Below are 12,230 nucleotides of genomic sequence, written 5' to 3'. Positions count from 1 at the left end.
CTGGATTTCTGTACCCATTGTTCCCTGCTGTCCTCACAAATACCAGGAAACAGCATTGCCCACTTCCTCCCACTAAATAACAGGTGTCAACTTTGTCCAGAAAAAAAAAGAAATCATTATTTCATATCAGCCCTGCTCCTACCAACAGTCCTCAGACCTCCTGGACCTCCTGACTCCATTCACTCTTCTTCTGGAAACTCCTCGGTCTTCTGCCTACTTCCATGCAGCATCTCGCCAGCACTCATTTATCATACTGCCAGGATCATGCTTTGTGTGAGTGACTCTATTGAAATACAATGCACAATTGTTTTTAAATATAGCTTATTTTGTCCACAGATCTATACAATTTGCAAAGGACTGTGAGGTGAATGCCATCTCTTCTGCATGTGGCTTTAGCTGGTGTGACTGGACTGAGTTGAGGTCCAGTCTCTAGTATGGTAACCTCATGGGACAGACAAGTGACATCTGTTGGCTGGAACCTGGCCGTTTTCCACGTGTCCCTTTCTGGACTCCATGAATGAACTCACAACATTATGGCTGGGCTGTAAGAACAGAGGTTCCAAGAGGCATGGCTGTTAGTTTCTTAAGACTTTGACCTACACAGAGATCAGTCTTACCCTTTGCCGTATCTTGACCATAGTCATCCACATTCAAGGGAAGAAAGCATTTTTTCCCAATGAATGGTTTGTATATAAAACCATCATTAAATTCGCCCTGTAGTGTAGCTGTGTACCTAAGGAAAGGGAATGATTTTGTGAACATCTTTCCAGAATAAGGGGGAGTGGAGTCAGGAGGTCTGAGGCCTCCTGAAATGATGATTTTTTTTTTTGCTGGACAAAGTTGACACCTGTTATTTAGTGGGAGGAACTGGGCAAAGCTGTCTCCTGCAGTTTGTGAGGACAGCGGGAACAAGGAAGGTACAGAAATCCAGGGAGAGCCCCTGGCTTACTCACAACTGTGTAGAATTGGCTAAATGGCTATAACATAAAGCCATTTAGATTTTCATTTATTTAAATCAATATTCTATCGAGTACGCAACATTTACTTCCTTAAGCTGTTTGGGACACCCCAAATTAATGCACCTACAGATTTGGTATCTATTAATTTAGTGTCGTGAGATTGCACCCAATCCTTATAGGGACAAAGGAGTAAAGGATAAGCAAGTCCCTTAGGCCTCCTCTGTATAGGAATGAGTTGTATGTATGAGGGTTCTACCCTAACAATGCAATCACTTCCATAAGGCCCCACTGTTATAATTTGAGAAAGCAATGCATGAAAGACGCCATGCGACAGTGTTCAAACAAAGTAGCTTTTTATTAGCGAAAGGCATCATAAAAGGGAAAGGGGAAGAGGGAAGGGGGAAGAATGGCCTCTAGAGACAGGAGCAACAGGAAAGAGGAGAAAGGAAAGGGGAGAGAGAGAGGGAGAGGGGAACAGAGAAGGAGGAGGATGAAGGAAGAGAAGGCAAAGGGAAGGGAGAGGGGGAGGGAGAGGGGGAGAGAGAGTGGGGAGAAAGAGAGGGAGAGGAAGGAAGAGGAAGAAGGAGAGGGAGGAAGTAAGGGACAGGGGAGAGGGGGGAGGGGGAGCGGGGAAGAGGAGGAGAGGGGGAGAGGGAGAGAGGGTTGGGAGGTGGGCAGGACCCTTTTAAAAGGGTGCGCATAGTGAATGTGCACAGGTGGTGCTCTTAGTGGCTGCACCTGAGGGTGTATCCTGTCAGAACCCCAAGGACAGGCCAGTTCAGATGCCTGAATACTAACACCCACTTTTAAAAATATTAATTCATTCATTCATGTGTTTGTGCTGGCATGCACTTGCCATTGTGCATGTACAGAGGTCACAGGACAACTTTCATGAGTCAATTGTCTCCTACGTGAGTCCTGGGTATGGAACTCATGGTACTAGAGATTTAGCACAACATAAGGAGACCTCTGAAACCTCAGGTGCCTTAAAAGTTCTCATCATACCCTCCCAGGCATAACTCAATATAGAAACACCTTTTTTTCCAAGGAGTGCTGTACAGGAAATCTCCATGTTGAACCTAAAACTATACTTGCCATGTGTCCATTTCTCTGTGATTATAAGACTGCAAGTCGAGTAACAGAGGGGGAGCTAAGATGTGCAAGCACTGTTGTTAGCTCTGTGCTCCCCACCTTCTCAGTTTGTGTAATAAAGGGAAGTAGGATCCAGTGGGATACTCAACAGGCTCCAGGTCAGGAACCTTTACCTGCTTATAATCGCAGAAATTTAAAAGTCTTCTCATGATATGCTATATCGTCTCTAATGTGCTGGCTTGCAACTATCATCCCTTTCTGTGCTGGCTAGTTTTATGTCAACTTGGCAAAAGCTAGAGATCTGAGAGAAGGGAACCTCAAATGAAGAAAAACTACCTCTATAAGATCCAGCTGTAGGCAAGCCTGTAGAGAATTTTCCTAATCAACGATTGGCGTGGGAGATCCCAGCCCATTGTGGGTGGTGCCATCCCTGGGTGCTGGTAGTCCTGGATCCAATCGGAAAGCAGGCTGAACCTTGAAGAGCAGCAAACCAGTCAGTAAGCAATGCTAGTTCACAGCGTCTTAGCCCCTGCTTCCAAGTTCCTGTGCTGTTTGAGTTCCAGCCCTGACTACTTTGATGATGAAAAGTAAAGTAAGTGAAGTAGGTGGAGTAGAAACCCTAAGACAATTCTTTTTTTTAATGATACTTTATTTATTTTTATCTTATATGTATGAGTGTTTTGCCTGCACATATTTCTACCGCATGCGGGCATTGCCCTAGGAGGCCAAAAAAGGCCAATGGATTCCCACAATAGACATTTGAGCCACCATGTGGGTGCTGGGAACTGAACCTGGGTCCTCTGCAAGAACAGCCCTGTCCTCTTAACCACTAAGCCAACTGGGCAGCCCATTTGTCATTTTGTTCTCAGTCAGCAGCAGTGTGCCACCTGAGGATGTCTGTGTTTGTTCCTAGTGAGTATTAATCTGAAAAAATAAAGTTTGGTAAAAAGATGTAACATTGTAGCACACGGGCAGTGGCGCGTTTGCCTTGTAAAATGCCAGTATGTGCTGCTTCCTCCTACAAACCGGAATCTTTTGCCTGATTTAATTACAAGTTAGCAGTGGACTCTCCCTAGGAGCATGAAGACTTATGAGAAAAGTGCTGTGTAGGTAAATCCGGGATCCTAGCAATATTTTCATGTATTCTGATTTAACAGGCCCACCACGAGGGCTGTAAGAGTCAGGTATTTCACCAGGTGATGGTGATTTAGCTTCAGGCTTAGAAAAGCATTGGCCAACAGCAGTTCCTAATGCAGGTTAATTTCACAACTTAAGGTGTTCCTTTAATATTCCCTGTACTGGGTATGACTCATGGCTTCTCAAAACATGTCTAGTGTGGATGTTAAAATTCATCTTTGACCCAAATGGGAAGAGTCAGAATGTTGACTCTAACTATCCAAGAAGACTTGGAGCCACTTTTTCGTCTATAGTGAAGGGAAACAGATTTCCTCATAAGAGCTACTTGGCGTATGTGATCAAGACCCTCCAGTAAGGGGAGTTCAGGCCTCCTGCTTCATCAAACATAGCTGCCCACCTCTCTCCCATTCGTGGACAGAGCTTCAGTGACTTACCTTGTGTCAGTAAATTGCAGGTGATGAGGAAAGCATCCTTGGCGATGCATCAAAGGTTAATAGCAGCAAGAACCTTGGAAGTAGGTAGATCAAAGGTGAAAGTGGTCTAAGTAAGAGCAGGGATGATCATGCCAAAGGCAAAAAGAGAGAAGTAAAGGGCCAACAGGCCTGTCTTTCAAAGGAGGCCCTGCTTATGTGGCTTTAAGATAATGCAGGGAGACTTTTCTTAGCCAGGGCTGATGAGAGCTATTTTAATGATGTACTCAGGAGAGGGAAAAAGAATGAAAAGTGATGCTGGGAGCCACAACCATAACAGAGCTATTTTCTGAGATTCTAGTTTTCACTTCATCACTTGGAGTAAGTATGGTCAATGTCTCTACAATTTGTTCAAATGACTGCCAAACTTGGAAGAGCAGCTTTTGCTATTGGTGCACAACATACAGGACTGCTATTGGTGTTTTTAAGTTCATATACTTTATGGCAATTTTAGCTGTGCTATCAACTTAGAAAGAAGCATTTACCATGTTGTGTTTTCATTGTATAGAAATTAATGACTGCATTGGCCTGGTAATATCAAACTTGATTTTTTCCCATTTGTACAGGGGTAACACACTATTAACTATGTAAGGTCTTACCTATGTGGAATTGATTGCAGAAAGTGAAAAGTATTCTCTACTAAAAAATGCTAATGCTACTGTTTATTAACAGCTCTCAAAATGCCCAACTGTTCTATTAAGAAATAGCTTTATCTCCCTCTTTGTGTGCTGGTAAATAAAATATGAGTGTTTTCTACTGTCTTAAGCAATTTTTAACTATAGGAAGAAAAGTGATAATGGCTTGTCTTCAAAACATTGAACTCATACGATTTAGTTTTCTAGCTTTTCTGACCTTATGTGACCCTGGATAAACCCTTGTAAATGATCTCAGATGATATGTAAATCACAATAAATGCTGTCTGTGTGGCTGTTTCCAGGACTGAAGTATGGTAGAGAACAAGGGGGATGTTCCCTCTTGTGGGATCAGCTAGGCAGCACTGAGAAGCAAAGATAAAATCTACCTTGAGTTCTATATTGACTTTAACTTTGGCATATTCTCTTCTTTTGTATTATTTGTGGAAAGTCTCCTTGATTTCGCTTGAAATGCAAGAGTCTGGATTCTAGTCTGTCTCTGACCTGACTAAGAGTGGGCCCTACACTTCTTTGCTGTTGTTGACCAGGGGACTCAAACCAGACTTCAAACTTTAATAACTCCTTTCTGTAGATGCTTTCTGCTCCTAGACAGAAGCCCCCATGGGATGATTCCTTATCTTGCTGCATTGACCACTATTGCATCTTCAAACCAAAAGCAGAGATTCATGTCATTTTGCTTAAGTGTGATTAAGGCATTGTTAGCTTTTAAAGATTGCCAAGATGAGCGGTCTTAATGCTGTTGTGGGTATAGTTGTGTAATCCTGATGGCATTCTGTTTGGGTGAACAGAGTGGGGAGTCATGAAGAGCTGAGTGAAACCTAGAACATCCTGGATCTTCCCATGGAGTTCAAATCTAGTTTCTCAAGACCCTCAAAGCTGTGAAGAATTAAATCAGAATTACTGGGAAAAGTAGATAAAAAGGCAGTGGTGATACGAAAATAGAGATTTAGTAACTTAGTAGGACTCTCTGGTACAACAGGGTGTGGAAGTTAAGTGAGAACACTCTAAAACTGGGAGAAAAAAAATCAAATGAAGATGAATTAGCCTCTGACCATGTTTACATCTCTCTAACTGCAGATGAGTGCTCATTGCAATGGCAGTCTTGAACTCAGAACAGATGAAGGATTTTACCAATAACTTTGACACCAATGACTTTGTTTACTGAAAGATTTATTTAAAATAGGGATGTCAGAATAACTAGTATGGTGTTTTTAGAATACACTAGTCATTGTCATTGTGTCTACAAACCATAAGAAAAGGACCTGAAGTTAAAAAAATAAGGAACAAGGGAGGCTGTCCATTTTCACACGTTACCTATGTTCTAATTGTTTTCAGATAAAATCAGGAAGTAGATATTATGCTAGTCCTCAGTTCCCATATTGTTAAGATCTAGACAATAATAAGCCTTTAACGTTTGTAAATAGATGAATACCATGCAAACATAAAAACATTGGTGTGAAATCCAGTTCTTTGTATATATAGTAAGTCAGTCAAGATCACTTTGTTTAGGCAAAGACTCAAAGGCAAGCAGGGAGGTAGGAAAGCCTCACCTATAGTGACCACATGAAAGGCCCTGTGTTGATGACCAAAGACATCAGTAGAAGGACACTGTGGCTGAGGATCCACTAACAGAAATGGATTGCTCATTTAAAGAATACATGGTGGCTTTCTCTGCTTGGTCTGAAAGGGTAGCTTTCTGAGTAGCTTCGACCACTGACTAGTCTGGCTCACTTGCTACAGAAGCTGTGGTTTAGCTGTCTGGAGTGATTGCTGCAGACCATAGGTCAGAATTCTGTTGTGTGAGGTCTAGTTATTGCGTGTTCAGTCTTCCAGACTCACAGGTATTTTATTTTAACTTCATGGGTTGAGAAGATCCCTCTTGTACAGCTCTCGGAGACAGAAGAGATAATGGACAGAAAGGGAGAGCTGGCATGTCTGTAAGAGAAAGGCAAGAAGGCTGTTTGTACAGATGTCAACACCATCTGAGGTTGCCTTGGAGATTGAAGGACACTAGAGAGTTCCTCATCTTCAGTCCAGTCTAAATGTAGACCCGGATAAATGCTCTCCTTTTTCCTAGCCAATAAACTGCCCACCTTGGTCTTCACAGGGATTTTAGATGCTCAAATGTCTGAAAATTCCTGTCCTATTTTTTAAGCCAATTAGAGTTCCCATTTTTAACCTGTAAAGTACTGGAACTAAGATTTCTTTACCTCAGAAGCTTGAGGGGTTATATAGTGAATGGTTTTATATTTTCTATTCCTATGTTTGTATTGCATATTGAAGCTTCTTTGTAAATATCAGGTTCACTTCTGTATCATTTTACTCTCTTTGATGTCCAGTTCTTTCAGGGTTTTAGCACAGATATAACTTGTTACCAAAGCCATTCATGGTTGCTTAACTGTCTTGAATGAGAGCTGTGTCCTTCACAGAACTCACACACATGTACACACAACACACATGAGCACACAAATCCTGTGTTGTGTTTGGAGACACATCAGCTTTTACCTAAAGAGTCATATCCACAGGTTCCAGAGCCATTCACCTGATTTTAGGCAAACTAAATGCACTATGGAGCTGTATTTTCATTTAAGCGAGAAGAGTAATGAGGAGCTGACTCCCTGAAGCATAGGTAAGTTATATGCCTTGATAAACATTAAAAGAAACACACATAGCCATTTAGCACAGGATGGCTGAACTTCTGGTTCCAATAGATGACACGAAGACTAGATACAAAACAGACCAAACTGTGTCACTTCTAACACGCAATTTATAACGGAGTTTTCTTGAGCCACAAAATGATGTTTCCAGATAATTCTGGACATAGCAAAATGACTTTCAAAAAGTAGTCATAGATACCATATGTCTTATTTATATTTCTTGAATGGAAATTGTCTCCCTTTACTTTTTTGGCCTAAATTTAACAAGTAAATGTAAAATACTCATTCTAAGAGGAATATTCAGTAAAATAAAAAGGATAATTTACCTGCATGTTAGAAAGAATTTTGTATATTGAAAATGAAATTTTCATATAAAACATGTACCATTACTATTGTACTCCCTAAACTTAAAGGGAGTTTAGACCATCCCAGCCCATGTTCTGCCTTCTAGAGGTGTTACTTAAAGAATTCAGACAGTCGTGTGGAGAACTGAGGAGAAATTAAGGATGGTTTAAGTCAAAGATGAAAAAGGTAGGTTTATGAAAATGAAGTTTATCATATAGTGTTGTGGGCAGTATTATGCTTACAGACAGGGCACATAGTACGAGTTCCTTATAAAGATTTCCATTGTTGGCTTTGCAAGCACATCTCCTTGAGGTTTTTTCCTTTTTCTTTTTTCTTTTTTTTTTTTTTTTTTTTTTTTCTTTTTTCTTTGGAGTATTGAGACAGGATTTCTCTGTGTAACAGCTCTGGTTGTCCTGAAACTTTCTCTGTAGACCAGGCTGGCCCAGAACCCACAAAGATCCACCTGCCTCTGCCTCCTGAATGCTGAGATTAAAAGCATGTGCTTAAACTTTGAACAAAATACTTAGGCTTGACAAACATCTCCCTCCCATGCACACCCCTCCTTTATACACATAAACTTGGATCTCTATCTGTGGAAGAAGCTACATTAAAGCAATGTTTGCATAACAATTCCTAAGGTTGTAGGCTTATAGCACTCAGCCGATGAAGTGGCCTTTATTCTAGGGTCAAATGAAAAACTGATGGAAGCTAAACCCTAAACAAATGTGAGATTAGACTGAGGAGGCTGGCTGCTGCCTTCATCCTATTCAGTGAAGAAAAGAAACCTGAGCTCAATAGCTTGCTGTCTGCATGACCTACACATGTCTTCAGAATTGCTCCTCTGACTCTCCGGTGAACAGGTGAGCATGCAAAAGCAGCCCTTCCATTAACCTTCTCTTTGTCTGTTGCTTGCCTTGTGAACAGGGTAAGAAGCAGGATATTCCTCGGGAAGACCAGGGCCCGACCACCAAGAATCTGGACTTCTGGCCACAGCTGATTACACTGATGGTCACTATTATCGATGAGGATAAAACTGCCTACACTCCTGTCCTCAATCAGTAAGTACACTGCACTAGAAATTGGCAGACTTCATTCTAACATTAAAAATGCATTATCTAAATTTATGTACTACTTATATTCTAATGACAGTAAAGACATTTAAAAAAAAAATAAACCATAGGCATAAAAAACAATTAAACCATAGGCATAATTTTCTTTTACTTTTATCAATGAATATCAATTCAGTAATAGTAAACATTTTTATTTAAACTCCAAAGAATGCAGTTCTTTGGCTGTGAAGTCAAATGTTTTCCAGGACTTGATTTTTGTTTAGTGCAGAAGCGCTGAAGCATTCCTTTTTCCTATGTTTTACCGTCTTAACAATGACACATGTCCAGACTGACTGTGGAGAACTGGGTTGACTTTTTTTTTTGTCTTTGCTGACAATCACAATCTGAATAATACTTATTTTTAAAACAATTATAATTACAAATACAAAAAAGTATTATAGTTTCACCCTTTTTGCTTCTTAACTACATGATCATTATAAATTAACTACATGATCATTATAAATTTTACTTCTGAACAGTTAGTTTCATTTTATATGTATGATAGTTTTGCCTACGTGTGTGTGTGTGTGTGTGTGTGTGTGTGTGTGTGTGTGTGTGTGTGTCATGTACATGTAGTGCCCATGAAGGCCAGAAGAGGGCATCAGATCCCCTGGAACTGAAGTTAATAGATGGTTGGAGGCCACTCTGTGGGTCTGGGAACTAAACCCAGCTTCACTGAAAGAGCAGAAAATGCTCTTAACTGCTGAGCCATCTCTCCATGCCCCCGTTCATTTCATTTTTAGCCCATTATATCCAATTAGAAATGTGACCTCATCCACTAAAGCTTGAGGAAACCACAGTGGGCATATCCTAAAGAAAACTGACTCTCCCTCCCAAAGCAGCCATCAGCTGCCTTAGTGTCTCCGCTAGGGATGGGGCCTTGGGAGCTCTTCCCTGCCCCATGCTGGAATTTTTAACTGCTTTGATCTCAGGCAGGCCTGTGCAGGTAGCCAGTGCTGCTGAGTTCATGTTTGTTCATGTCATGGCATGTCATGAAGATGGTGTTTCAAAACATCCCTCCATGTCCTCTGGCTTTCACCATCCTCCTCTGGCCCTTCTTCCGTGGACCCCTAGTCTCAGTGCTTGTGGTTGGTATAGATGTTTAGTTCCAGCTAAGTGCTCACAGTGCCATTCTCAGCACTTGGGACAGTAGTGTATCTCTGCCCTAACCACTCCCTTGTAGCAAGAAGCTTCTCTGACCAAGGTTGGAGTCAACACAAGTCTGTGGATTAAACACAAACATTTAGAAGGCAGTTGGCAATATGACCATGTAGAACTATAGCAATAGGTTCTCCCCTAGGGTTCTAGCCATGTTTATAATACGAGGCATGAAATCCCCCTTGAGGGACAGGCCTCCCACAAATCCAATCAAGGGAGTCTTACCACTGTTGCACTAGTGGGCACATCTTGCCTGGAGGGTCAGTATTGTAGCATGCAGGGTCCATTGGTGGGCATGTCCGTCGATGTTTCTTTCTCCTCTGGCAGCCTGTTCTGATGGTGCTAGGGCACAATGAAAGCTAGCCAGCAGGAAGAGTTTCCCGGTCAGTTCAAGATTTATTTCTCTTGTGTTCTGCAACTAAATTGTGTGATACCTTCAGTAACAGGATCTTGCCATCTATTAAATATTCATCTCTTTCATGCCTCAGATTCCTCCTATTTCTGAACAAAGCAACCTGATCTTTTATATGTAATAGCTAGAGTATCTACTTTCCCTATATACTGTTTCCTCTGTATTCTCTAAGCCTAGCCCTTGTTCTCATCTTTTTTTCTTCCTAAAGGCAGAGGATTCTGAAAATTTCCATCTGTCAGGAATTGGCTTCTTAATTCTCCTCTGTTAGAATGCCAGGCTCAAAAGCCACAGCTAGTCCTCCTCTCAGCTGTCAATATGGGTCTGCCATTTAGCTACTGTGCCCCTTAGATTTTTGTTTAGTTTACTTTAGTTTTGGTTAACATGACACAAGCTAGAGTCATCTGGTAAGAGGGAAACTCAATTGAGAAAATACTTCCATCAGGTTGGCCTGTAGGCATGTCTGTAGGGCATTTTATTGATTAATTATTGCTGTGGGAGTACCCCAGATCATGGTGGGTGTACTGGCCCTGAGTTGTCCTCAGTTGTATAAGAAAGCAAAGCAAGCTTGAGCCAGCCAGGGAAAGCAAGGTAGGGAACAGCATTCCTCCAGTTTCTGCTTGAGTTCCTGCCCTGGCTTCCCTCAGGGATGAACTATGATCCTGACATGTCAGCCCAGTAAGCCTTCTCCTCCCTAAGTTGCTTTTGGTCATGGTATTTTATCAGAGCAATACAAAACAAACAGGAAACACACAGAGATAGACACACCACAGTGTATATACAGTGACAATGTAGTTTTGTTTTGTTCTGCATTAAGACTGTGTATCCAGTGTCAGAAATGAATCAATTTTAAAACATTCACTATTTCTATTATATGTGCAGTATGTTCCTTTAAATTTTTCAGAGTGAGGGATGACCCAGTATATTCCTTTCAAGTCATATATTCTAAAAGATTCCATTTGCTCTGGTGGGAAAGCCTGAGCGTAAGCTGCTTTAATCCAGAATCAGCATGCTGGTCTGTTTGGAGAAGTGTTCAGTGTGTTAAAGCTACTGGCTTCTGTGTTCACATGTGGCTTTGCTAAATTACTTTTTTATGTTTAAAAACCACAGTGAACATGATTGTAACATTAAAAAGGGCAGATAACTACACAATAGAACTTCTCTCCATCACTTCAATTTAATAAATTTCAAGTTTTGGTACATTATTTTCTTACCTGCTCTCGCGCTTTTGTTTTCTGGCTGAATCACTTTCCGTTAATCTCAGACATCAAGTGGTTTCATTATTCTGTATGTCAGTGCCCACCTCCAGAAGTCATAGAAGTTTCGGGCCCACCAAAGTAGTGCGGCATGGCCAGGAGCAGCAGCAGCACCACCACCACCCACGTCTTGCAGAAACCCCATTCTGTAGCCAACTTCTCCCGATTGTCTTATACAGTGTCCTCTTTTTGGATGGGGAGTATGATTTGTTTCAGGCAGGGTTCAGGTTATGGCCATATATTATATATGTTCATTATAGGTCATTGTGTCTTTGATTTTGGTTAAGTGTTATTTTCACTCTTTTCCACTCATGTTATGGAGAAAACTACATGTCTCTCAGATGCCAGCTGATGCTAAAACTTCAGCTTGCACGTGTGACTGCTAGTTATACAGAGCATGGCCTGCTCCTCCTTAATGAGCATAGTTTTCTTCAGACATACTTTGTACTTTGGAGCAGAACTCCAAACTTAACAGGTTCTAATTTTATCTGCTATGACTAATGAATTCAAATTATTAAATTTGGCAGATTATGTTTTCCTGATTCCACTAAGATATTTGCGACATAATAAATTGGTTTGTTAACTTGTTGTGTCTCATAAGACTCAAGGTTTAAAACATTTATGCTCTGTATTAATTGCTACAAATTAAAAAGAGGAGGCAGACTGTAATGGAGGAATGGATTGCTTCCTTCATTAAACAGCCCTATTATAAATTATCAATTAAGTTAAACTAAGGCTTCACTGAAAAATGCAGAAGGGTCCTTAACATGAGAGAATCTTCAGGTTAGGCTAAGAAGAGTCACCTAAATATGCATGCAAGTGTGTATATATACATATTTGTGTGTGTGTGTGTGTGTGTGTGTGTGTGTGAGAGAGAGAGAGAGAGAGAGAGAGAGAGAGATATGCTGAATACATGATGTACTATATAAGTTTAGATTTCAGTTTTAAATATATACAAAATAACTTCTGGTTTCATTTCATTATT

General features: G+C 40.9%; 1 protein-coding gene across 1 annotated transcript in view; it reads left to right on the top strand.

Moving 5' to 3' along the window:
• Nucleotides 1–12,230, top strand: part of Unc13c (unc-13 homolog C) — a 400,087-nt gene that overhangs the window by 249,543 nt on the left and 138,314 nt on the right. Inside the window, exon 16 of the mRNA XM_051197944.1 lies at nucleotides 8,238–8,371. Within this exon, the coding sequence (XP_051053901.1) occupies nucleotides 8,238–8,371 (134 nt within the window). The remainder of the gene's footprint in view (nucleotides 1–8,237; nucleotides 8,372–12,230) is intronic.

Source organism: Phodopus roborovskii, unplaced genomic scaffold (genome assembly GCF_943737965.1).
Source record: "Phodopus roborovskii unplaced genomic scaffold, PHOROB, whole genome shotgun sequence".
Taxonomy (NCBI): Eukaryota; Metazoa; Chordata; class Mammalia; order Rodentia; family Cricetidae; genus Phodopus; species Phodopus roborovskii.
Note: the sequence above shows the minus strand (reverse complement) of the source record. Positions and strands in the feature narration are given on the sequence as shown.